Genomic DNA, 25,332 nt, shown 5'->3' on the forward strand with positions numbered 1-25,332 from the left:
TCTGGCTGCTTCTCTCTGGCCAGGGTTTGGACTACCAGGTTGGATGAGGTGACCTCTAGGGTCCCTTTGTGTTTAAGGGCTTAGGGGCTAGGAATCCATCCCGCTGCCTGAATGTACCCCACAGAGCCCCACCCCTGCCTAGCTTGTGGACTTTGGGCAAGTGACTTAACCTCTGCAAACCTCAGTCTCCTTAACCAGTAAAATGAGCATAACAGTCCTTCACTCCTTGGTTGTTGTGGGCCAGGCACATAGCGCTCAGTAAACATGAGTGACTGTTTCACCTCTCCAGACATGTGAGGACTAAAGAGTCAGAAGAGCCTGACATAACCCCAGTGTTCTCACCTTTCGTGATAATTTGGCCCAACAATTTCTCTCTGAGTTTGTCCCAGAAGAAGCTTCAGATGGGAAGGGCTGCCTTGTAAGACGGCAAACCGGAATTCAAATCCGGTCCAGGGAACACAAAGTATTCTCTCTGCTAAAGCCAGATGCTGTAAATCCTGAGCAGACTCCTCCTAGGCAGTATGATTATGAAATACCTGTTTCTTTTGCGTCCCACTTATCCGCCTCTCTGACATTTCCTTTTTTCTCTTACAACTTGATCTTTCCCACCATCTATCAGATGTGGGCTGGAACCAGTCATTTTATTTACAATCTCCTTCTTTTTTGGCTTTTTAAATCTGGGGACATGAAACAGCCGTCTGCTGCTTTCCAAGGCGCCACATCTTTTCGTTCTTTCAGACTTTTTCTGTGGGGCCCAATTTAGCTTATCTAAATGCTTAGTGAATAACAACCAGAACTTCAAGTTCTTGCAGATGGCAGGACCTATTTGATAAGGTGTCTTAAGGCCTTCACCAAGGTCAAAGCAAGAAATGTAGATCACCTTTAAAAACGTGGTTACTTTCAGTTAGCAAAAATTTCCTAAGTGCTGACTCTGTGCCAAGTGCTGTTCTAAGCACCAGAATCCCTTACCCTTGAGAACTGCACATTCTAGGGGCATTCATTCACGCAGAAAATATGCAGTGAGAACCTACCACATGGCAGGAATTGTTCATCATTAAACAGCAGAGACAGAATCCTTGCACTGATGACTATTGTGTGTGTGTGTGCATGCGTGTGTGTGTGTGTGTGTGTTTGTATGAGGGCATAGAATACAATACAATACAATACAAGTAAATTTTTATCATAGTAAAAGGTGATAAGCACTATGGAAAAAAATACAGCAGGGTAAGGGGGGATTAGGATTGGTGGCAAGGTTGTATTTTAAACAAGGTGGTCAGAGAAGGTCTGCATCAGGTCCCTGCATCAGGTTCCCCGGTCAACTGGGAGTCTGTTTCTCCCTCTGCCCCTCTCCCTGCTCATTCTCATTCTCAAATCAATAATTTTTATTTTATTTTATTTTTATTTAAAGAGAGAAGATGATATGTGAGCAAAGACTCACAGGCAAGTTGAGAGAAAGGTGATGAAGAGAGCCCTAATATTTGGAGAAAGAGCAAGTCCAAAGGCCCTGGGGCGTGAGTGTGCCTAGTTTTTTTCAAGACTAGAAAGGAGGCTAGTTTTCCCTGGAGCAGAGTGAGCAAGGTGAGAATAGAAGGAAGTGAAGTTAGGGGCAGATCAAATAGAGCTTTCGGCTTGCCTGACCTGAGGAACCATCAGGAAGTGCTAAGCTGGGTAGCAACATGATCTCAGACTTCGAAGGATAGACCTGGCTGCAGTGTTCAGGCTAGACAGTGCAGGTGTGGGTGGCAGTAGGGAGGCCAGTAAAATCAATCACACAAGCGCGCCAGACCAGAGCAGAGACAGGAGGGGTGGTGAGACGCCTCGGATTAGGGATTTATTTTAAAAACAGGTCAACAGGATCTGACCGGCGGGGTGGAGGGGTTGGGGAGTGGGGTGGGTGGGGGGTGTTTGAGCGAAGAGGGTAGGGATGGCTTCACGAATTTGGCCTGAGCATCCTGAAAGAATGGAGTAGCCACTGGCTGAGATGGCCAAGACTGGTGGAGCAGTTTTGTTTTGTTTTCATGCTTTGGGCCGGGAGCTTGGTTCAGACATATTAAGTCTGAAGAGCTTGTTAGCTCTCCGTGTGGAGTGGCCAGCTGGATTTGGACGTTGCCTGGGGAAGTGATTTTGGGGGACAACTCTAAAGCCTCAGGAAGGGAGACCCTGCTGGAGTACTGTCAGAACTGGCTTTGTCTCTCTCCTCTCTGCCCTCTTCAAGGTCGGAGACTCCCTGGAGGGCAGCTCTTCGCGCCACAGCCCTTTCAGCCGGCAAAGTTCCTCTTTTTTCTCTTTGGGGAACAGTGAGAAAAATCAGCAGATACGACGGTCCGTGGTATGGCCTCCGCTCCTTAATTCGCTGCGGGGGAAAGAGGCAAAGCCTCATGGGGTGGAAACGCAGACCCGCCTCCTGTTTCCCGCCTCCCTGACGACACCCCGGAGCTCCGGGCTGGCGGGCGGGGCCGCGGCGCGAGCGCACGCCACAGAAGGGGGCGTGGCCGCTCGGCTCGCGCGCTTGCGGCGTGCACGCCGGCCTCGCTCCTTCCTGCTCTTCCCGGGGTGATCAGCTGGTCTGCGCTCCCCTGACGTGGGCCGGGGCACGTCACCGCCGAATGGCAGCCTCCAGAAAGGCACCGCGAGTAAGGTGAGGGACTCTGCCGGGGAGCCGGCTTCTGGGCTGTGCGCGATCCCCGGGGCCCGGACGCGCATTTTGCACCCCGGAGGGCAGGAACCAGAAGGGGAGAAGCAGCAGGCGGCCCACCATAGTCCGGAGAGGGCCCCGGCTTGCGGGAGCCCCCTGAGCGGGAGCAGGGGGAGGGGACCATTGCAGCCGGGCAAGTTCAGGTTCGTTTCAGGAGGGCCGCGTGCACCCTCGGGCAGCCCGATCCCGGCCCCCGGACGTGTGTGCCGGCAGAGCTGCGGCGCTCAGCCCGAGGGGCGGTGTCCGTGTTCCACCTCTACCCCTGGCCTGGCAGGAAGGCCCTCGCTGTTGCAGGAAGTTGGCCCCTCTAGGCGCCTCCGGGTGTCGGGGGAAGTGGGCGAGCCCCTGTCCTTGCCCCTCTTCCCGCGGAATATAATCTTCAGATTTACAGCCCCGACAATACACCAGCAGTTCGCCTTATTGATCTACCATCGCCAGGAAGATTGGCACCCGCGGGCCAATGAAACCACATGGTTTCAGAGGCTGTGTGAGGAAATACTTTGGCATATTCTCTCCAAGATCCCACCAGTAACCTGTCCTGGGTTCTCCCTGGGGACAGAGGGGTGGGAAGGGTAATCTCCTCGTCTCAGACACATTTCGGTTTATACTCCCGCCACAACTGGGCTATACTTCTGACAAAGTGGGAGACTGAGAAATGTTTGGAGATCACAAAGACGGGAAGCCAGAATCCTTGGCGATCCACACGGGATTGGGGTCAGTCATCCTCAGGCCAGTTGCGACTTGAGTGAATACACCTGGAAGCATGGCCAGGCTCACTTTCTGAACACAGACCGTGGCTTGTAGTTGTGATTTTGAGTGGACAGATCGCAAGCTGACCTTGACCTGGCCTTGGCCTTGCCATATCATGTTGGGGATGAGTAGAGAAGGAGGGATGAGTAGAGAACCAGGCCTATCTTATGGAAGGATGTGGGGAGGTGTGGCAAACCTGGTGTGGAAGGAGTTGCCTTATATTAACTGCTGACAATGGGGTTAGGCAGGTGGCTAATGATGAATTAGGTCCTAGGCACATAAGTAGCTTTGAGGACCACGATTAGACTTATAGAATCACAACATTTCGAGGGCAGAAGGGTCTTTCAGTATCAGCTGGCAGGGCCTCCTTACAACACACGGAAGGCAATTGAGAGGCTGAGAAGGGCTGTTTGCCCTAGGCCCTTTCCTTAGTGGCAAAATTTAAGAGCTACTCAGTGTAAACAGGAGAACTTCTTGCGGTTCGGGTAAAACTGACTGAGGTAAAAAAGGGTTGAGCTGGCTTCTAGTGCAACTGAGTACAGGAGACCAACACTGGCATCAGACTTGGCCTCTTTTTTGCATCTCTTGGCTCTGATTTCTTAAGTATTGGCTTCATTCTCAGGCAGAATTTCCTTCTGGAGGTACGACCATTCTATGCTGGCAGCCCCAGCAGAAATAGAGCCCTCTTTCCTAACGGTTGGAGCACAAATCCCAGATCTGATTTCCAGTGGGCTGACTTGACCTTATGTTTATTCCTGAACCAGTCATGGCCACAGGAATAGATTGCCCAGGCCTGGGTCCCAGAAGTTGGTGGGTGAGGGGATGAGATTCATCCCTACTCTGTGGACTGAAAATGGAGACAAGACAGTCTCAGAGGGAAACCATTGTGCTTTGACCAAAAGAGGGAGGGGGTAGACTTTGGGTGGGAAAAGACTGCATTTCTCACTACCGCACCCTAAAACTTGTTTCAGTATACCCTGAGCAACTTGGTCCTTGTTTTGTCCCATCCCAGTGATAGACGTGTATGATTCTCATGGACCAGGGTAAGGGGATGATAAGCACAACCCTGCTGGGATTTCTTTAAAGAGCGAGAAAGAGGTACCCTACCCATCTTGTGCAAAGATTGAACAAGAAGTTCTTCACATGCTTCTTTCCCCAGACCCACCTCCTGACACATGGTACATCATGACGTTGAGAAGGTGGAGGCTGAGGAAGTCCTGGGAATGGGAAGAGAACTGCTGGCAGTTGGGAGGCCTGGACTGTGGTTCTAGACAAGCTCTGTCACCAGCTAGCTCTGAGGTTTCCAACAAGTTGTTTGATCTCTGTTTCTGTTTCTTTGTCTAGAGGAGGGAGCTGAGTTAGATGGTCCCTGAGGTACATTGTAGCTCTAACATTTAAATGATAGCCCTTAAAAAAAAAAAAAAAAAAGAAAAAAATGGTAACCCTTCTTCAACTGAGCCTGAGAATGTATCTGTTCAAGGATCTTGGATTCTGCAGAGACCAGGGTAGGACAGGAGCAGAACAACTGTAATGTTTACCTGCTTCATGGCCCCTTTGAGCCTGATGGGAAGGTAGAGGTAGTTATGCTTAGGGAGAGAGTTTGAATTCAAATTCTCCCATGAGCATCCTGTGTCGGACCTGATTTCTTGTCTTTGCACTTGTGTATGGCCTGTGGTACGTTATCTTTGTTCTCTTATAAAGTGAATGAGTAGAGCTACTTGTGAGTAATTTCCCTCCAGCTCTCTTGCCCGTGTCCCAATTAGTCACCGGGACCAGTTAACTCCGAATGTGTAGAGAAACTGACTTCCTTGGCTCACCGTCTTGTCAATGGGTATATGAAGTCAAGGGAAATCAGGTGATCTCTGTCCCCCCCCAAAAAAGTTTTCTTACTTTGTAAAATATTATAACAGCTTTATTGAGATGTAATTCATGTACCACACAGTTCACCTTTTAAAAACATACATTTCAGTGGCTTTTAGAATATTCACCAGAGTTGTACAACCATCAGGACTGTCAGTTTAAAACATCTTTATCCCCCCTGCCAAGAGGAAACCCTGTACACGTTAGCGGGCAGTCCTCATTTCCCCCAGCTTCACTTAGCTCTAGGCAGTGGCCAGTTAGTTTCTGTCTCTATGGATTTGCCTCCTCTGGACATTGTGTACAGATTCATGCAAAATATGGTTTCTGTGACTGACTTTCTTCACTTCGCGTAAAACGTTTTCAAACTTCACTGTGTTGTAGCATGTTATCATTACTTGATTCCTTTTAAATTGCCAAATAATATTCCATTGTATGGATAGACCACTTATTTATCCATTCATCAGTTGATGGACATTTGCATTGTTTCTACTTTTTGGATATTACGAATATGCTATGAACATTTGTATACAAGTTTTTATGTGGACTTAGATTTTTCAGTATCCCATACCTAGTGGAATTACTGAGTATGGGATGATTATTTATTTTATTTTATTTTTTTATTAAAGATTTTTATTTATTTATTTGACAGACAGAGATCACAAGCAGGCAGAGAGGCAGGCAGAGAGAGAGGAAGGGAAGCAAGCTCCCTGCTGAGCAGAGAGCCCAATGCGGGGCTCCATCCCAGAACCCTGGGATCATGACCTGAGCCGAAGGCAGAGGCTTTAACCCACTGAGCCACCCAGGTACCCCGGGATAATTCTTTATTTAATGTTTTCAGGAATACTGGACTGTTTTCCAAAGTTGCTACACCATTTTATATTCCCACCAGCATTGTTTGAGGGTTCCAGTTTTTCCACATCCTTACCCATACTTGTTATTGTCTTTTTTTATTATAACTTTCCTATTGCATGTGAAATTATATCTCATTAAGGTTTTGATTTGCATTTCCCTAATGGATAAAGATGTTTAAAGTTTTTTCATGTGCTCATTGGCCATTTGTATATCTTCTTTGGAGAAATGTGTATTCAGAAATGTCTATTCAGGGGCGCCTAGGTGGCTCAGTGGGTTAAAGCCTCTGCCTTTGGCTGTAGTCATGATCCCAGGAGCCTGGGATCAAGCCTCATGTCAGGCTCTTTGCTTAGTGGGGAGCCTGCTTCCTCCTTTCTCTCTCTGCCTGCCTCTCTGCCTACTTGTGATCTCTGTTTGTCAAATAAATAAACAAAATCTTAAAAAAAATGTCTATTCAGATGCCCTTGACCATTTTAAAATTGGGTGGTCTTTTTATTGTTGAGTTGTAGTAGTTCTTTATATATTCTGGATGGTAGACTCTTATCAGATACGAGTTGCAAGTGTTTTGACTCATTTTTTGGTTGTCTTTGCAATTTTTTGATGGTATCCTTTGAAATACAGAAGTCTTTAATGAAATCCATCGTATCTCTTTTCTTTGGTTGCTTACGCTTTTGGCGTCATATCTAAGAAATCATTGCCCACTCCAAGATCAGGCAGATTTATGTCTGTTCTTCTAAGAAAACATTTATGTTTATGATCCATTTTGAGTTAATTTTTGTTTATGGCATGTGGATATCTGGTTGTCCCAGCATTATTTGTTGGAAACTATTTATTTTTTTCTCCATTGGATAGTTTTGGCACTGTTGTCAAAAATTGGCAGTACTCGTGAAACAGACTGAGGGTTCCTGGGGGTTGGGTAGGTAGAGAGAGGAGGGTGGGGTGATGGACATTGGGGAGGGTATGTGCTGTGGTGAGTGCTGTGGAGTGTGTAAGCCTGACGATTCACAGACCTGTACTCCTGGGGCCAATCATACATTATATGTTAATTAAAAATATTTGAGAATAAATAAAAATAAAACTAAAACTCACACACAAAATTCACAGTAAAAGTGAGGTTTATTTCTGAACTTGTTCTGTTTCATTGATCTGTAAGTCTGTCTTTATGCCAATATCACACTGTCTTGATTACTGTAGTTTTACTAGTTTTGACATCAGGAAGGATGAATCCTCCAACTTTGTTCTTTTTCCAGATTGATTTGGCTGTTCTGGATTCTATTTTCATAAGAATTTTAGGATCTGCTTCTCAATTTCTGCACATACAAGCTAGCTGAAATTTGATAGGGGTTGCCTCTAGATTATTTTGGGGAGTATTGCCATTTTAACAATATTGAGTCGTCTTTTTTTTTTTTTTTTTTAAAGATTTATTTATTTGACAGACAGAGATCACAAGTAGGCAGAGAGGCAGGCAGAGAGAGAGGGGGAAGCAGTCTCCATGCTGAGCAGAGAGCCCGATGCGGGGCTCGATCCCAGGACTCTGAGATCATGACCTGAGCTGAAGGCAGAGGCTTAACCCACTGAGCCATCCAGGTGCCCCAATATTGAGTCTTCTAATCCATGAACATGGAATGTCTTTCCATTTATGTAGGTCTTCTTAAACTTCTTTCAACAGTGGTGTGTCGTTTTCAGAGTATAAGTTTTGTATCTATTTTAAAATTATTCCTAGGTATTTTCTCTTTTGGTGCTGTTTTAAGTGAACTTTTCTTAATTTCATTTGTGGATTCTTCATTTTAAGTATATAGAAAAACAATTTATTATTGTATATTAATTTTGTATCTGGCAGCTTTGATGAGCTTGTTCGTTCTAATTCTTTTGTGTAGATTCTTTAGGATTTTCTATATTGAAGATAATGTCCTTTGCAAGTAGAGATAATTTTCCTTCTTTTCTAATCTAGGTGCCTCCTCCAGTACCATGTTGACTGAAGTAGCAAGATTGGACATCTCTGTCTTGTTCTTGATCTTAGGGGGAAAACATTTGGCCTTTTAACATTAAAGATGATGCTAGCTTGGGGATTTTTATAGTATTCTTGATCAGTTTGAGGAATTTCTCTTCTTCCGATTTACGGAGTACTTTTATCATGGAGAAGTGTTGGATTTTGTCAAAATGCTTTTTTTCTGTTGAGGTGGTCATGTAGTTTTTATTTTTTATTCTATTGATAATTTTTATTACATTAATTTTTGTATGTTGAACCAATCTTGCTTCCCTGGGATAAATCCTGTTGGTGATGGAATATGATCTTTTTTTTTTTTTTTTTAAAGATTTTACCCATTTATTTGTCAGAGAGAGAGAGAGAGAGAGAAAGAGCAGCAGGCAGGGGGAGAAGCAGACTCCGCACTGAGCAGGGACCCTGATGCAGGACTCGATCCGAGGATATCCGGGATCATGACCTGAGCCAAAAGCAGACACTTAACTGACAGAGCCACCCAGGCATCCTGGTGTATGATCCTTTTTTATATGTTACTGGATTCAGTTTTGCTAGTATTTTCTTGAGGACATCTGCACTTATATTTTTAAGAAATACTGATATGTTCTATTTTTTAATGAAAGAATATATGATTCCCTCAATAAAGAACATCCCAAATCCAAACCCTTTGTATCACCTATTAAAGGCTTCTTGTTGCCTCTCTGCTCTTGTCTCCTAACCACGTATATGTCTCTTCCTGCCAGCACGTGCAACCACACTGGCCTCTTTGCTTTCTCTGATGTATACCAGGCATACTTCTGCCTTAGGGCCTTTGCCCTTAAAATTCCCCTTTTCTAGAACATTCTTTTCTTAGACATTCATATGGCTTGATTCCTCACTTTTTTAAAGGACTCTATCTAGAATATCATCTGTTAGCAAAGAGACCTTGCCTGGCAACCCCATATAAAATCACCTTTCACCTTACCTCTCTGACACTCTTCCTTTTGCCCTGCTTTACTTTTCTTCATAGAACACATACTCCCTGATAGACCATATTCTTGTTTTTTATCTTTTGGAGGTTAAACTGGATCCTTCTCTTTTCAGCATCCGCTAGCCCCTACCCCCCCACCCTTGTATACCTCCTGAGATCAGAGATGCTGTCTGTTTTGTTCACTGTTATGTCTAGAGTATGTTATGTCTAGGCCTGGATTATAGAAGAGTTTCAATGAATATTTGTTGACTGAATGGACTTGAGAGAAGAGAAATCCTCAGGTGCCAGAAATTTGGGTGAACTTAAAGCTTGAATGGTAGCTGGTATGCTGAGCCTTGGGGGGGGGGGTTATCACACTCAGAGGCCTTCATACCTGGGGTCCAGGGCATCATACTATCCCTGTAGGGATGGGAGAATTGTGGGTAAATCTCCTATCTAAGAAAGCAAAGTGGAAATTAGTTTTATAAGCAAACAACAGGGACAGTAGTGTTTGTCTAGGACATGTCTAATTTTCATACATAAAGTAGTCTCTACTGAAGATAAGCTCTTCTTCTTCTTCTTCTTTTTTTTTTTTTTTAAATATTTTATTCATTTATTTATTTGAGGGAGAGAACATGAGAGGGGTGAGGGTCAGAGGGAGAAGCAGACTCCGTGCAGAGCAGGGAGTCCGATGTAGCACTCGATCCTGGGTCTCCAGGATCATGACCTGAGCCGAAGGCAGTCACCTAACCAACCGAGCCACCCAGGTGCCCCCTGAAGATAAGCTCTTAATAAAAGATTACAAAACATGTAAGGAATAACTTAGTGGGGGGAAGCCAGCAGACCCAGCAAACTTGAAGATTTTGACCTTCTAATGGGAATTCTAAAATAAGAGCCCCAAATAATTAAAGCTAAGAGAAAGAATGGAAACCATAGTGAAAGAATGGGACACCATGAAGAAAGAGCAGGCAGTTTAAAAAGAACCAAATAAATTTATACGTGTGAAAAGTACAGTTATTGCAAATAAAGTCTTTTTAGACTAGTTAGGAGATGAGACATAGCTGAAGAGAATTCAAGAATTAGAGGTTAGATCTGAGAAGGTTTGCCTTCCATGGTGCTGTTCTAGGTGCAAGTTTTATCTGAGACTTTTACTTATTTCGTTATGATACCAGGGTTAGAGTCCTTCTGAGTCATGAAGGAAAACTGCTAAGTCAAGTAGATATCCTCTCTAACTAAGCCTTGCCACGTTTCCTATGGTCAAAGTCTGCAATATCCTGTTCTTTCTCTTCTTAAGGGCAAATCACCAGGATTTTCAGCTGAAAAATTTAAGAATAATTGAGCCTAACGAGGTGACACACTCAGGAGACCCAGGTGTGGAAAGAGGTAATATTATGCTTACTAATTAGATGGAATGTCTTGAAAGAATTTTAGGTCCCTGTACCCTATTCCCAAGTTGGGAGAAAAGAGAGGGTAAAGGATTAAAAATTCCTCGTGGCTGGGACTAAGAGGGCATGTATTTGGAAATTAAAAACCATTTTGTCCTTTGGGTTCTGGGTAGTTGGTTACTGTTTATGTATTTACCACTTTCTTTAGGTAGTAAGTTACAGAATTATAATTTTTGTATGTCCTCCTTCGGGGTTGGGCAGTGGTGGAGGAGGAGGAGAGAGAGATTCTTATTGAAAATGCCCGGTTCTAGGGTCTAGGGGTGCCTGGGTGGCTCAGTCATTTAAGTTTCCCATTCTCAATTTCGCCTCAGGTCATGATCTCAGGCTTGTGAGATCGAGCCCAGCATCCGACTCCGGGCTTAAGAGTCTCTCCCCACCGTGCACACCCCACCCACCCCACCAAAAGCCCAATTCTAGTTTTCCCCATCTCGGATGTAAACTTTTAGTGGTTACCTTAGAGGTTGGCTTTCAATTTTTGTTGTAAAATTTTGAAAAGAGAAAAGTTAATAGTATCCTACTCTGATGTATCAATTATGCATTCAGGAAAATCTTTTTGGGAAAAATTTCTGGAACCATGCTCTTTTCCCAGAACTGGTTAGTTGTATTGTTGGGTTGCTAGAAACCTGAATTCTGAAAAGTGGTAAATTATTCTATTTCTGTCCCTAGGAAACTAGTGCTTTTCTCTGGGCCGCCCAGGAAAACCAGAGCACTTCCTTTTAGTCGATTGAAAAAATTGATTACCTGAAGTTCATCAACCATGACTGTTCTCTTTTTGGCAGAGCAGTGCTATAACTGCTTGCAATTAGGTCCCTTTTCTTTAAAAATATAAATATATCCAAAATATTTTGGGTGGTATTTGGGAGGAGAAGAAGATGGAAGAAGGAAGGGGAAAAAAAATAAGGGAAGGTAAATAGTCACAATTATCAAATGTAGAGTTCAGAGAGAACTTCTCTTTAGTTTGTCTGAAGAAAGAAGGTTGCAGGGAACATCAGATGTCTGGGGTTGCAGATCCCAACTAGAAACCGGAGCCCACTTGTTTTGATTCCATTGGTCTTCGAATACTTTAAGAGAGCCTCTGTCATGTCCTCTAGGTAATGTGGTAAAATAGAGCATAGACTTGGGAGTTGGATAGATATTGGGTCCTGGTGCTTGATAATCCTGTTGACTGGGGCAAGTGTTTAACTCTTGTTTCTTTATCTGTAAAATGGGAATACCGCAGCCTCTCTTGGGAGGGTTGTTTTGAGAACTGGCCACCAGTGTATGTAAAGCCCTTGGTCCTCACTCAGCAGTGAGACCAAGAAGCAAACCAGTGCCTGAAAAGCGATTGATGCTGGTGGAGCAGCCTGGCAGCTCTGTGTTTGTTAAGATGCTGAAATTGGAGTAAACCAGCCCCTTCTATTCTTAGAATGAGACATGTAGGAAACCCAGCTGGTTTTGCAGATCCAGATTCAAATAATATTTCTTGAGCTTTTATAATGTACCAGATGCTGTGCATGGTGCTTTCACATGTGTTGTTTCAAGCTGAATTCTCCTGTCCACCTGGTGAGGTAAACACAGTGTGCTTTTCATGTACTTCTAAGCAGAGAAAAGTTGTATTTATGATAAAGGCTGAAGGTTTCGGAACTTATTTCTGAAAGCAAGCCCACATATGCAAGAGACTTTGAAATGAGTCATTTTCTTTAAAGCACGATTTAAAAATACCTGGCAGTGTTTGGGCTAATGTTACATCATGGACTAGGCTTGTTGCTCTTGGCCTCCTACTTCCCTGCACACCCTGATTAACTCTTGGCTGCTTCTAAATTTCTGAAAGTGATGGAATGTGGAAAGAGCAGATGCTGTAATACGACGTCGTCTAGTATCCTAGCTCTCCTCTGACGTCGTCTAGTATCCTAGCTCTCCTCTTTCACTGAAGATGCATTACTGTTGATTGTATTGAGTCTGAAAAGATCACGACACAAAGTTGAGACATTGCTCAGCCATCTTTGAGCACGTATATGTAGGTCTTATTCAGGAATGAGGATGACATGTCACTTTCTTGAGGGGAAGCATTAGGTTCATGTGTTGCACTATTTATCACTCTGCTTCCATGGTTAGTTAATTGTGTATCTAACTCTATGAATTAAACACACATGACATTTACTGTGCGCCGGGCACTGTTTCTAAGTGTGTTGAGTGTGTTGTATATAATAACCTATTTGATCCTTATAAGACCCCCCCTGCCCCCACCTGGGCCCAATCTCACTGGGTGGCTGCTTTGTCCCCCCCACCCATTCCGTCACTTGCAGGGCTACAACGGCCCCGGCCACATTTGTGCATGGAAGCTGCTTCCGCAGCCACAGCCCATTGCTTTGGCTCTTGTCACTCACGGTCTTCTTCACCTCGGCTGTGGCTGCCGCTGCCGCTCACCACGTCCTAACTGTGGGCTGAGGTATTGGGAGTTCTTTCTTTGTGTCTGGTAGGGGTGACGAAAAAGTGGCTGCATCTGACGCAGCAGGCCAACCACTTGTGAAGGGCATGGAGGGGGAGGAGGAGGAGGAGAAAGAGGCAGGGACGGTGGTGACGGCAGGTGGCGTTGTTTGGAGAAGTGTGAAATGCCACTGTAGTAGAGTAAGACCGTCAAGAGGAAGAAGGCGAGGACGAGGCAGGAGATGGTGATGAAGGCCGGAGTGTGGTGGTGAGGAGCTTCTGGAGCCAGAGGATGCCTTCGACCCGTTCCATTTCGCCTTGGATGGTTTTCAGTTTGTAATTGAGGATTTTGTGCTTGCCATTGGTTTTGCTGACTTTATTGATGAAGTCAGTGACAATGTTGGTATGTACCATAGTCAGTGCCATTGAAATCCTTAAGTCAGCGTGTGCCTAAATAGAAGCCACATTCTGTAAGGAAATGAATGATCTTGACAGAAAATACATTCGCTTGTGTCACGTGTTTGCTTTTTAAGTTCCAGATGCCCAGGCTGTACTCCAGAGTCGTTAAATTAGACGTCCCCCAGGTAGTTCTCTTTTGCAGCCAAGGTTGAAATACTGCTCCAGGGCAAGTCCACATTTTGGCTTGACTCTTTTTAATGTTAAATTGCTTAGAAATACAGTTCGAAACCCCTGAAAATGTCCTAGTAAAGTTTCAGATGCTGGCAAGCTTACAAGGTCACAGTGGGCTTTATTTTGAACCCAGTTGGAGGTGTTGACATATAAACTTAGGTTGGATCAGATAACTGTGATCTCTTTTTCTTAGATAGATGAGAAATTATAGGCTCAGTAGATTAGACAAAAGGAAAGGATGTTCCTCAGTAAAGTATTTGGAAGCAGGTATAATGCAAGGAACATGGGCAGGTTGGAATTGTGAGTAGGCCCGTTTCCAGTGACTCTGTCTTTTAAGTATTTCTGTCGTTTGGAGACTCTGAGATGGAGTCCTAAGGCTGGTGGTTGAAGCTACCCTTGCAGATTAAGAATGGGGTATTTTGGGGCGCCTGGGAGGCTCAGTGGGTTAAGCCTCTGCCTTTGGCTCAGGTCATGGTCTCAGGGTCCTGGGATTGAGCCCCGCATTGGGCTCTCTGCTCAGCTTCTCCCTCTCTTTCTACCTACCTCTTTGCCTACTTGTGATCTCTCTCTCTGTCGAATAAAGAAAACCTTAAAAAAAACGGGGTACTTTTTCAGTGAGTCCCAAGGTCAATATAGTACCTCATAGGGGGATCTATGGGAGGTAACCATCATGACTGAGACTTCTGTAGCTCCAGATGCTGGTGATGATGGAGAAGAAGCAGATGAAAATGTTGAAGAAAAAGAAACTTAAAAAAGATCCGTACCTAGCAGAATTCAAGTTACAGTGAGTCAGGATGTCAGTCCTTGAAGATAACTGGGAGTGTAATGGCCCCAGCTTAACTCTGTGTTACAGCATTGTATTTAGGGTGCCTTTGGTTAAGTAAAATATTTTTCATTTGTTTAAAAAATTAGTTGGCAGAATCTGACACACTGGTAGCACCGAATGCTGGTGAGGAAGGGGAGGAGTAGGAATGTTCATTCATTAATGGCAGGAATGCAAAATGGTATACAGCCCCTCTGGAAGACCGTTTGTCAGTTTCGTACAAAACTAGGTACATCCTTACCTTATGACCCAGTGGTCATGCTCCTTGGTATTTACCCAGAGGAATTGAGAACTTATGTCCACACAAGGACCTGCACATGGATGTTTGTAGCAGCTTCATACATGATGGATAAAACTTGGAAGTAACCAAGATGGTCTTTGGAAAATGAATGTATAAATAACTTGTGGTAGGGGCGCCTGGTTGGCTTAGTGGATTAAGCCTCTGCCTTTGGCTCAGGTCATGATCTCAGGGTTCTGGGATCAAGCCCCACATTGGGCTCTCTGCTGATCAGGGAGCCTGTTTCCCCTCTCTGCCTGCTTGTGATCTCTCTCTCTCTTTCTCTCTCTGCGTGTGTGTCAAATAATAAATAAAATCTTAAAAAAAAAAAAAAGGAAAAAAATGACTTGTGGTATATCCAAACAAGGGACTGTTATTTGTCACTAAAAATAAATGAGCTGTCAAGCCATGAAAAGACACAGAAGAACCTTAAATATATATCACTTAGTGAAAGAAGCCAGTCTGAAAAGGCTGTGAATTCTATGATTCCACCTGTTTGACTTTCTGGAAAAGGCAAAACTATGAAGAGAGTAAAAAGATTAGTCATTTTCAGGGGTGGAGGGGCAGTGAGAGGAGGAATAAGTAGACTGAGCAGAGAAGATTTTAAGGTAATGAAAACTATTAAGCTATTTCATATGATGCTATATCCTGGATACATGACATTAAGCATTTCTCAAAACCTATGGAATGGACCACACCAAGAGTGAATCCTAGTATGAACCATGGATTTAGGGGGATAATAACATGTCAATGTAGGTTCGTGGAGGAGTAACAAATATACCACTCTGGCAAGGGATCTTTTTATAAAAACTTACTTTTATTTCAAGTTTTTTTTAAAATTTCAGTTTGTTAACGTACAGTGTGATATTAGTTTCAGTTGTACAGTTTGGTGATTCAGTACTTACTTACAATACTGGTGCCCATCACAACCAGTGCCCTCCTTTTTTTTTTTTTTTTTAAAGATTTTATTTATTTGATAGAGATCACAAGTAGGCAGAGAGGCAGGCAGAGAGAGAGAGTGGGGAGGAAGCAGACTCCCCGCAGAGCAGAGAGCCTGATGTGGGGCTCGATCCCAGGACCCTGGGGTCATGACCTGATCCAAAGGCAGAGGCTCTAACCCACTAAGCCACCCAAGCGCCCCAACCAGTATCCTCCTTAATCTCCATCCCCCATGCCTCCCACCCACTTCCCCTCTGGTAACCATCAGCTCTCCGTAGTTATGAGTCTGTTTCTTGGTTTTCCTCTCCTTCCCCACCCCACCCATGTTCATTTGTTTTGTTTCTTAAATTCCACATATGAGTGAAATCATCTGGTATTTGTCTTTCCCGGACTTATTTCACTTAGCATAATACACTCTTGCTCCGTAGGTGGGGAGGTCTTGATTGTGGAGGAGGCGTTTATGTTGGGAGAAGGGAGGTATATGGGAGCTCTGTATAAACCTGTTAATCTATAACTCTTAAAAAAAAATAAAATCTATTTTAAAAATGAGCTGAAAAAACTCATTATTCAACCTGAATTCTAATAGTATAGTTTTGTGCTACTATATGGGATACAGAAAAATATGTATGGTCACTGTTTTATAACTGGCTTTTTGTGAAGTTACTTTGTTATATATCCATGGGACTATAACTAGAGAGAGTCCTTATCTAGTCATATATCTATAGTTACCATACAGTATGATTTATCAGAACTGTTCGCTGATACCGGTACTTTTTTGAGAAAAGGTTTTTTTGAAGAACTAGCAAAACGATTTGAAAGTAAGCTTACATCATCTGAGCCTTTAACACATAGAAATAGTCTGTATTCACTAGGAGGCAGTGCTCTTTTTGAGTACATAGAAATTAGTAAAAGTTTAAGAATTTCTAGTAAGACTACATTTACCATTTTCTTTTTAATGATTTTCATATTTCTGTTTCCTTGAGCTGGTGACTCTCTCCCCAAAAGGTCTCGCTTTATTGGGATAGACTCCTAGGGACCCCTGCGACTTTTTCAGGGCTGTTTGAAAACCTGAATCTACTCTGTTCCCGCCATATTTTAGAACAGCAAACACAGACCACTGAGGGTCCGATCCCCTTCTCCTTCAGGTTGCACACCCAGTTGATAGTAGGTATTCACTAGAGTACATGACTTTGACTTTGATTTGTAGTGGACTCACCTTTCTACTCCTAATCTGTGGTTGGCTGTTAAATAAAAGTATAAATCATACCTCTTTTAATGCAGTCAAACTTAAGCAGAAAGACACCAGTAAAAGAAAATAAAAATCATTCTAGGGGCACCTGGGTGGCTTAGTCAGTTAAGCATCTGCTCAGGTCCTGGGATCTACCTCTGTGTCGGGCTCCCTGTTGAGCAGGGAGTCTGGTTCTCCCTTTCCTCCCTCTCCTCCCTGCCTGTGCTCTCTCTTGCTCTCTCTCTCTTTCAAATAAGTAAATAAAATCTTTTTTTTTTTTTTTTTTTTTTTTTTGGTAAATAAAATCTTTAAAAAAAAAAATCACTCCAAATGCTTCTATTGAAAGGTAACCACTAATTAACATTTGGGTGATGGGCCTTCTAGAAACTTCTCTCATATATACATACATGATTTTAAATAAGAATGGTTTATACATATTTTGTAATCTTTTTTTTTTTTTTAGTGATAGCGAGAGAGAGAGAGAGAGAGAGAGAGAGCACAAGTGGGAAGGAGAGGGAGGAGCAGGCTCACTGCTGAGCAGGAAGGCTGACACAGGGCTCAATCCCAACCTGAGTTGAAGGCAGACGCTTCACTGACTGACCGCCCCTTGTAATCTATTCTTAATCACCCACCAGTGTTGGTGTCTTTGCAAGTTAAGTATAGGTCTGTGTAATTTTTTTTTTTGTCTGTGTAACTTTTTTAATGATTTTGTAGTGCATTTACCCAATGATGTATTTCCTCCCCACTTTTCTTTTTCATTATAAACAAAGATAAACAGGTATCTCTGTGCATCTGTTTATCTCTTTAGAAAATAGTTCTGGAAGTGAAAGAGGTAACAGATCAGTTTGGAAATGAGCATTAGTAGCTCAACTTTTCTTGCCACAAATGGCTATTTGGAAGTGGTATATAAGAACTGTGAACTTTGGGGCTTCTGGGACCTTTGGTCTGGTGGTGGGGTGGGTAGTTTGAAGATGCCCCTGGGGTGGGGCAGCTGGCAGGTGCATCTCTAGAGCTCCCTTTGAACTAGTCATTGAGTTGCATGGGGCAGGCTGGTTTTGGAACTAACTCTGCTATTGTTTCAGAGGGTGGAATGGCTCCAAAGGTCACCTCTGAGCTGCTTCGGCAGCTGAGACAAGCCATGAGGAACACGGAGTATGTGGCTGAACCGATCCAGGCCTACATCATCCCGTCAGGAGATGCCCATCAGGTACTGAGTGGAGATGGGCCGGTGATGGATCTCATCAGCCTCTCCTCTGTTTTCATTCTTTTCCCCCATCCCCCGTGTCTTTGTAGGATTCTAGTTGTCAGTCCACAACTGAGCATGTCCTCCAGGGCTTGGCACAGGGGCCTGTGTCTAATAGGGTCTCACCGAATGCTTGTTGACTTGGCCCTGACTTCCTTAGTTCTGGTGAATGTAGCCAGCTTTTAATAACCTGCGGAAGCATTAGTGGACAAAAGGAGGGGAAGAGGTCTAGGCCTTTGTGTTGCTTACATACTTTACCCCATCTTCTGTTACACCCTGTCCTTCCAAGAATTGTCCGTCCTGCCTACCTTCTCCCCATCCAGACTGTCCCATCCCTCTGACATGGCTGGAAGAACAGCCAGAAAGTTGTCGTGGATCTCTACCCCAGCAGATTGTAGGCATAATTCTGAACATCACCCTCTCCTCTCCTTCCCCCACCAACCATTACCTTTGATGGAAGCAACTCAGTAAGTGCCCTTTACCTCTGAGAACACTAGTGCCCTAAACATGGCGGAGTTGGGTTTGGAGAGGTGGAGACTGCATGTGATGGGGCCGAAGGGCAGGAGGGTGAAAGGATTCTAGTATCTACTTTTTGAGGTCGTTGAGTCAGCAAGTGTTTGAATGGGACTGCAGGGTTCCAAAGGTGAATCTAAGATTAAACTCCTGCCCTCACTATGTTTATGGTTTGATAGAGGAAAGAGATAACATAAAAAGTACTGTTCTTACATGGAGTCATCTCTACGTACATACTTTATAGCCTTCACTTATGTGTAAGGCACTGCCCTAGGTGAGTTGCAGGACACGAAGGTGAGAATGGCCCTGTTCTTGAGAAGCATATGGTTGAGTCATGGAGAAAAGACATGTCTGTATGACAAGGTGGAATGTGGCAGTGCCATCAAGAAATGCGGACAGGGTCACCTGGGTGGCTCAGTGGATTAAAGCTTCTGCCTTCGGCTCAGGTCATAATCCCAGGGTCCTATGATAGAGCCCTGCATCAGGCTCCCTGCTCAACGGGGAGCCTTCTTCCTCCTCTCTCTCTGCCTGCTTGTGATCTCTGTCTGTTTAAACAAAAAAAAAAAAAAAAAGAAAAGAAAAGAAAAATGCGGACAAAGCACTGGAAGCTTGAGGGTGAGAGGGAAGATGATGGAAGGCTTCATGAGCAGGGGAGGCATTGGAACTGGATGTTGAAGAATGGGTAGAGTTGGATAAGTAGAGGAAGTGGAAAGGATTCTGGGTGGCAAGGTTAGTAGGAGCAAAGGCGGAGATGCAGGGAAGGTTGGAGCGCTTTTCGGAAACACCATGGCAAATCCCCCTGGCAGAAACCCAAGGAGGGCATAAGCTATAGGGGGATATACAGCTAGTCCTGTAGGATCCTTAAGTTGTAGGTAATAAAAACCTCCTTGAGGTCCTCTGAACAATAAAAAGGCTTTATAAGGCTATAAGGGCAGGGCCACTGCTTTGGCCCAACTCCAGCTTATGAATGATGGTATCTGGACTTGTGGAATGTCAGGGCCTCAGATGGAGGGTCTCATGGAACCTGAGGGCAGGAACTCAGCTGGCCCAGAACAACTGGGATGGGAAGGGCTTCAGCTCTTGTCGTAGATCAGTTTCTCCCTTTTTTAGGCAAGGTAGATGGTAAATAGGGGGCCATCCAACAGTTCCCACATTTATATCTCTTGCTCTTTTTTACTTTCAAGATACCAGACTGAGCTAGAACCTCAATCCCAAAATCCAGAGTCCTGGGTGAGAACTTGATTAGCACGGTAGCTTGATGTTGACCCTGGGTCCTGGTGTGTGTGCGTGTGTGTGTGTGCGCCTATGTGGGATGGCATGTAGTGCCGACATGACTGGTGAGGGTCCACCATGATGGAGGGATGGCATGGAAGAGATTACTGTTAAATTGAACAGTTGCTAAAAGATGTCCACTTTAACTGTCCTCTCTTCTGCTCCTCCCAGACGTGTCAGACCCCATGGTGGCGATAGTAGCGTTAACCTAGGGTAGCAGGAAGCTTGGACTCCTGCCTGGAAACAAGATTTCCTGGCCTCAGGAGCAAATGAAGGGCTGAAATGAATAACCACAAAGGGATTGGATATTTTGGGGCAATAGCGTGAAGTTCAGTGTTCTTCGGTGTTTGGAACAGTATTCCCCAAACAGTCTTTCACAGTATTCCTGTTGTGTCTCAAGGTGTTCTGCAGAAAGCATATTCAGTGGTCAAGAAAATAGTGAAATGAGCTTCTTTTTATTATTATTATTAATTTTATTATTATCCTATTGTTATTTATTTTTATTATTATGGTAAGCAAGTTTAACATTAAATTTATCATCTCAGCTATTTTTTTTGAAAGATCTTATTTATTTGAGAGTGAATGAGAGAGACCATGCATGAGTGGGGTGGGGGGTTGTGAGGAGGGGTTGTGAGGGAGAGGGAGAAGCAGACTTCCTGCTGAGCAGGGAGCCCCGGGAAGCCCCACCTGGGGCTCAGTACTAGGACCCTGGGATCATGACCTCAGCTGAAGGCAGATGTTTAACTGACTGAGCCACCCCGGCACCCCCATCTCAACTATTTCTAAGTGTAGAGCACAGTAGTGTTAACTGTGTGTACATTGTTGGGTAATAGATCTCTAGAACTTCTACATCTTGTGGAACTGAAACTCTGTACCCATTGAATGTCCCCTACCCTCGCCTCCCACTAATCACCACTCTACTTTCAGTTTCTAAGAGTTTGACTGCTTTATATACCTTATATAAATGGAATCAAACCATTGTCTTTTTGTGACTGCCTTATGTCACTTAGCATAATGTCCTTAAGGTGTAGCTTATGACAGGAGTTCCTTTTTATTTATTTTTTATTTTTTATTATTTTTTAAAGATTTTATTTATTTATTTGAGAGAGAGAGAGACAGTGAGAGAGAACATGAGAAGGGAGAAGGTCAGAGGGAGAAGCAGACTCCTTGTGGGGCTGGGAGCCTGATGCGGGACTCGATCCCAGGACTCTAGGATCATGACCTGAGCTGAAGGCAGTGGCTTAACCAACTGAGCCACCCAGGTGCCCAGGATTTCCTTTTGTAAGGCAGAATGATAACCCATTGTATGTATATGCCATTTTTTTTTTTTTTATATACCACATTTAAAAACATCTTTTCATCTATTGATGAACATTTAGGTTGCTTCCAGCTCTTGGCTCTTGTGTATAATGCTACAGTGAACATGGGTATATAAATGTCTCTTCAGGATCCTGTTTTCAGTTATTTTGGATGTATACCCGGAAGTGGAATTGCTGAATCATATAGCAGTTCTATGTTTTTTTTTAAAGTAAACTCTATCTCTGATGTGGGGCTCGAACTCGGGACCCCAAGATCAAGAGTCGCATGCCTCTATTGACTGAGCTGTCTAGGCGCTCCAGTAATTCTTTTTTAATTTATTGAGGAACTCATACTGCTCATACTGCTTTTTATGGTGGCTGTACCATTTTACATTCTCCCAGCTGTACACAAGGGTTCCAGCCAGCACTTCTTTTATTTTTTGTTCAGTAGTGGAATCCTAACAGGCATGAGGTAATATCTCATTGTGGTTTTGATTTCCATTTTCATGATGATTAGTGATGTTGAACATCTTTCCTATGCTTGTTGGCCAACTGTATGTCTCTTTCTGAGAAATGTCTGTTCAAGCCCTTTGCTCTTTTTTTTTTTTTTTAATAAGAGACTCTTTTTTTTAATTTTTTTTGAAGATTTGTATTTATTTATTTGATAGACAGAGATCACAAGTAAGCAGAGAGGCAGGCAGAGAGAGAGAGGAAGGCAAGCAGGCTCCCTGCTGAGCAGAGAGCCTTATGCGGGGCTCGATCCCAGGACTCTGGGATCATGACCTGAGCCGAAGGCAGAGGCTTTAACCCGCTGAGCCACCCAGGCGCCCCAAGCCCTTTGCTCTTTTGAACAGTTTCATAACTGCAGGACTTCTCAGGGCCTTTAATATGCAGATGTGCACTTTGCAACTATAAGGAGAGGATGAGGTATTCAGCATTTTCTAGACTTAAAATGTTCATGGAATTCCCACAGTCTTATCAGGGGCAGGCTCAGGGACTCAGTGTTTCATGGAATTCCTTGGTCCGTTGACCCACAGTAGTACTTTTCATGCTATTATGGGTCAGAACTTGATCCTTGAAGAGGTGAGAGGAAAGGGAGATCCTTGTGTGGGGAGGAGAAGCCACCGAAGACTGGGGTTCTGCATGTAAAAGTGGGCAAAGGAGGAGGCGAGAAAGTACGAGTTGTGAGTATAGGAGAAGTAGCAGATCTGGCTGGAGCGGGGGCTGGTGGCATGTGAAGAAGCCATGGTGGTGGGGTACATTACTGTTGGATTGAGTAGGCAGGGGGGGGGGGGGGGGAGTGGGGTGCAGTGTAGGGTGGGGGTTGGTAACGATTCTTCCATTCACTTCTGTTCTCTAGGATAGACGAACAAGACTCACCACCTTCACAGGAACCAAAGCTTCATCTTAGCTGAGGACTAGGTGAATAAGTAGGTTGGTCAACACGGTCTGGGCCTGAGTCATGGTAGGAGACTAGGTGACAGGCACCCCAGCATTTAGGAAGGGCAGACTCTAGCCTTGTCCCTGAAGAAATCCTCCCCCCCCTCCATCTCCTGTCAGTGCCAGGCTTTAGCCTTTGGACTTACGCTTCATGTCATGTGGATTCTGTACTGATGCACTAGCGATGTTTTCCAGTTTCTGCCTTTCCAGCATCAGGCAGTTGCCCTGGACTGATGGGATTGCAACCATTTTATCTCAGTTTTGAGCAGGATGATGGTTCCTGTGGTGGGAGCACATTATGTGGCAATTGGTGTGGGGTCTTCAGTGAGTCACTATCTCAGTGTGGGTTCTCCAGAGGGACAGAACCAATAGGAGATATAGAGATGTATCCATACAGAGAGACTAATCCTGAGGGATAGGCTCCCACATGAGGCTTCCCTGGTTCACTTCGAATTTGAACTGGAACTTGAACTGCACCACGAGGGCTCCTAGTTCTCCAGCTTGCAGACAGCACCGATGGCGTGTGTCCCTGTCTGAGTTAAAGGCCTGAGAACAAGGAACGGTGATCTCTGAGGTCAGGAGAAGATGGTTGTCTCAGCTCTAATGAGAGAGCAAATTCCACTTTCCTCCATACCTTCAGCGGATTAGATGCTGAGCACATAGGTAGGACAGTCTTCAGTCTGCTGATTCAGATGTTGTCTCTTCCAGAAACCACCTCGATAGTGTTTTCCCAGCTAGCTCTCTGGGGATGACTTAACCCCCGGGGTGACACAGAAAATTCGCCCTCACAGTCCCCTAGCACACTGTTGTGTGAAATCGGGTGTCCCCTCTGAGAGGGTCGCACAGCCTGTTGTAGCGTCCTGGCGGAAGACTCCTTACAATTCTGCTTCATTCATGAGCCTTCACCTCTAGGGGAGGCCTTGGTGGAGGAAAGGCTGGACTGTTATTTGAATTAAAAGTTGAAAGTTTTCTGGTTAAGGGTGGGTTGGGATTTCAGTTTGTATTCTTCCTGGAGTTAGGATACAGTCTATATGTGTACTAGTAGGGGATGTCCTTGTAGCCAAGATAAGCCAGGTTTATTTCGATATTCTTCATTCTGGGTGGTGTTCTTGAGCCATTTTTTTTTTCTTGTTATTATAAAGCTGTTAATTTAAAAAAATTCTTTTTATTTAAAAAATTTTTTTTAAAAGATTTTTATTTACTTATTTGACATAGAGAGACACAGCGAGAGAGGGAACACAAGCAGGGGGAGTGGGAGAGGGAGAAGCAGGCCTCCTGCTGAGCAGGGAGCCCGACATGGGGCTCAACGCTGGGACCCTGGGATCATGACCTGAGCTGAAGGCAGACACCCAACTGAATGAGCCACCCAGGCGCCCTATAAAGTTGTTTCTAATCTGATACCCTGATTTGGGCCTAATATGCCCAAAGCAGCTCCTTGTTAAACTGGGGAATGGCAGTGAGACTGGCCAAACCACAGGTGACGTTCCAGGTTCTTCACAGCTCTTCATCCCCTGATAATGATCCCAGAATTTTTTTTTTTTTTTACGATTTATTTATTTATTTGACAGAGATTATTTATTTGACACAAGTAGGCAGAGAGGCAGGCAGAGAGGGAGAGAGGAGGAAGCAGGCTCCCCGCGGAGCAGAGACCCCCGATGTGGGGCTCGATCCCAGGACCCTGGGGATATGACCTGAGCCAAAGGCAGAGGCTTTAACCCACTGAGCCACCCAGGCGCCCCATGATCCCGGAATTTTATAATTGGATGGCTTCTCCCTGGATGAGGAATCTGTGAGTCAGGGATTTAGGTTTTTATCAGATACTAGGGACCCACTGAGGGCTTTGGAACAAGAGAGTGGCACAATTAATCAAAGGTGCAGTGTTGAGTGTGGATTGGAGAAGGGACATACTGGGAGCCGAGAAGCCATTGGGAGACCATTGCGGGATCCCGGAGTCAGGGTCTGGAGGGCTTGGACTTGGTGCTGGCTTTAGGAGCAGAGAGGAGTGGAAGGATTTGGAGAAGCAGTAGAACACAGATTGAGTGTGGACCTTAAAGGTAGATGGCAGAGGGGCTTGGGAAGGTTGGAACCTGGGAGGATTTGTGGGGTCATCCAGAGAAACAAATGAGAAGTCCTGAGCTCCTTGTTTCAGTACCTTTGGCGAGGTGGGGCATAGTTGGGGTGACTGCTCCTTGGGACTCTGGGGCCTTGCTGGGACTGTGAGGACAAGGAGCAAGGAAGGGTTGGCTTTGTGTGTGACCTGCCACAGCAGCCTTCCCAGTAATAGAGAGGCTGCTGTTCTCTGTGGCTCTTGTTCCTGATTGTTTTGTTTCAGGCTAGATTGAGGGTTGATGGAATTTCTCCTGCGGGTGGGGAAGGGAGGGTGCTGGAGAGTGAAGGGGAATCTTGAATTCTGTCCTTTGTGTGCTTTCCGAAACACAAATACACACACCCACACACTGTTCCGTGCTAGAGAGAAAATGCACCCCAAATGCATAATGACGCGAGGCCCAGGCACACCAGGAGTCTGCTTCTCGCTGTCCTCTGCAACTCTGAGGGTTCGTTCTTTGTAAACCCAGAACAAGGGTTGTGGTAATCATGAGTTTGGGCCCAGGGGGACTTTCACAGTGAGGAATTGTCCATTCCTTCCGGGAATCTCATTGCTTTCATGTCCCATCTAAGCCAAACATTGAGATTCGGCCGTGCCACTGGCTCCAAACCCGGAGAATCCTTGGTT

General features: G+C 44.7%; 1 protein-coding gene across 2 annotated transcripts in view; it reads left to right on the forward strand.

The window, feature by feature from the left end:
* The first annotated feature begins 2,509 nt into the window (after positions 1-2,509).
* The window catches only part of XPNPEP1 (X-prolyl aminopeptidase 1), a 53,396-nt gene continuing 30,573 nt past the window's right edge, over positions 2,510-25,332 (forward strand). Inside the window, exons 1-3 of one of the 2 annotated variants that reach the window (XM_032880489.1) lie at positions 2,510-2,638; positions 10,379-10,467; positions 17,915-18,039. In XM_032880489.1, coding sequence (XP_032736380.1) covers positions 2,607-2,638; positions 10,379-10,467; positions 17,915-18,039 — 246 coding nt within the window. In that variant the 5' untranslated portion in view covers positions 2,510-2,606. The remainder of the gene's footprint in view (positions 2,639-10,378; positions 10,468-17,914; positions 18,040-25,332) is intronic. The other variant, XM_032880495.1, reaches the window with a different exon arrangement.

Source organism: Lontra canadensis, unplaced genomic scaffold (genome assembly GCF_010015895.1).
Source record: "Lontra canadensis isolate GAN:19392208 unplaced genomic scaffold, GSC_riverotter_1.0 scaffold3, whole genome shotgun sequence".
In the NCBI taxonomy this organism is placed as follows: Eukaryota; Metazoa; Chordata; class Mammalia; order Carnivora; family Mustelidae; genus Lontra; species Lontra canadensis.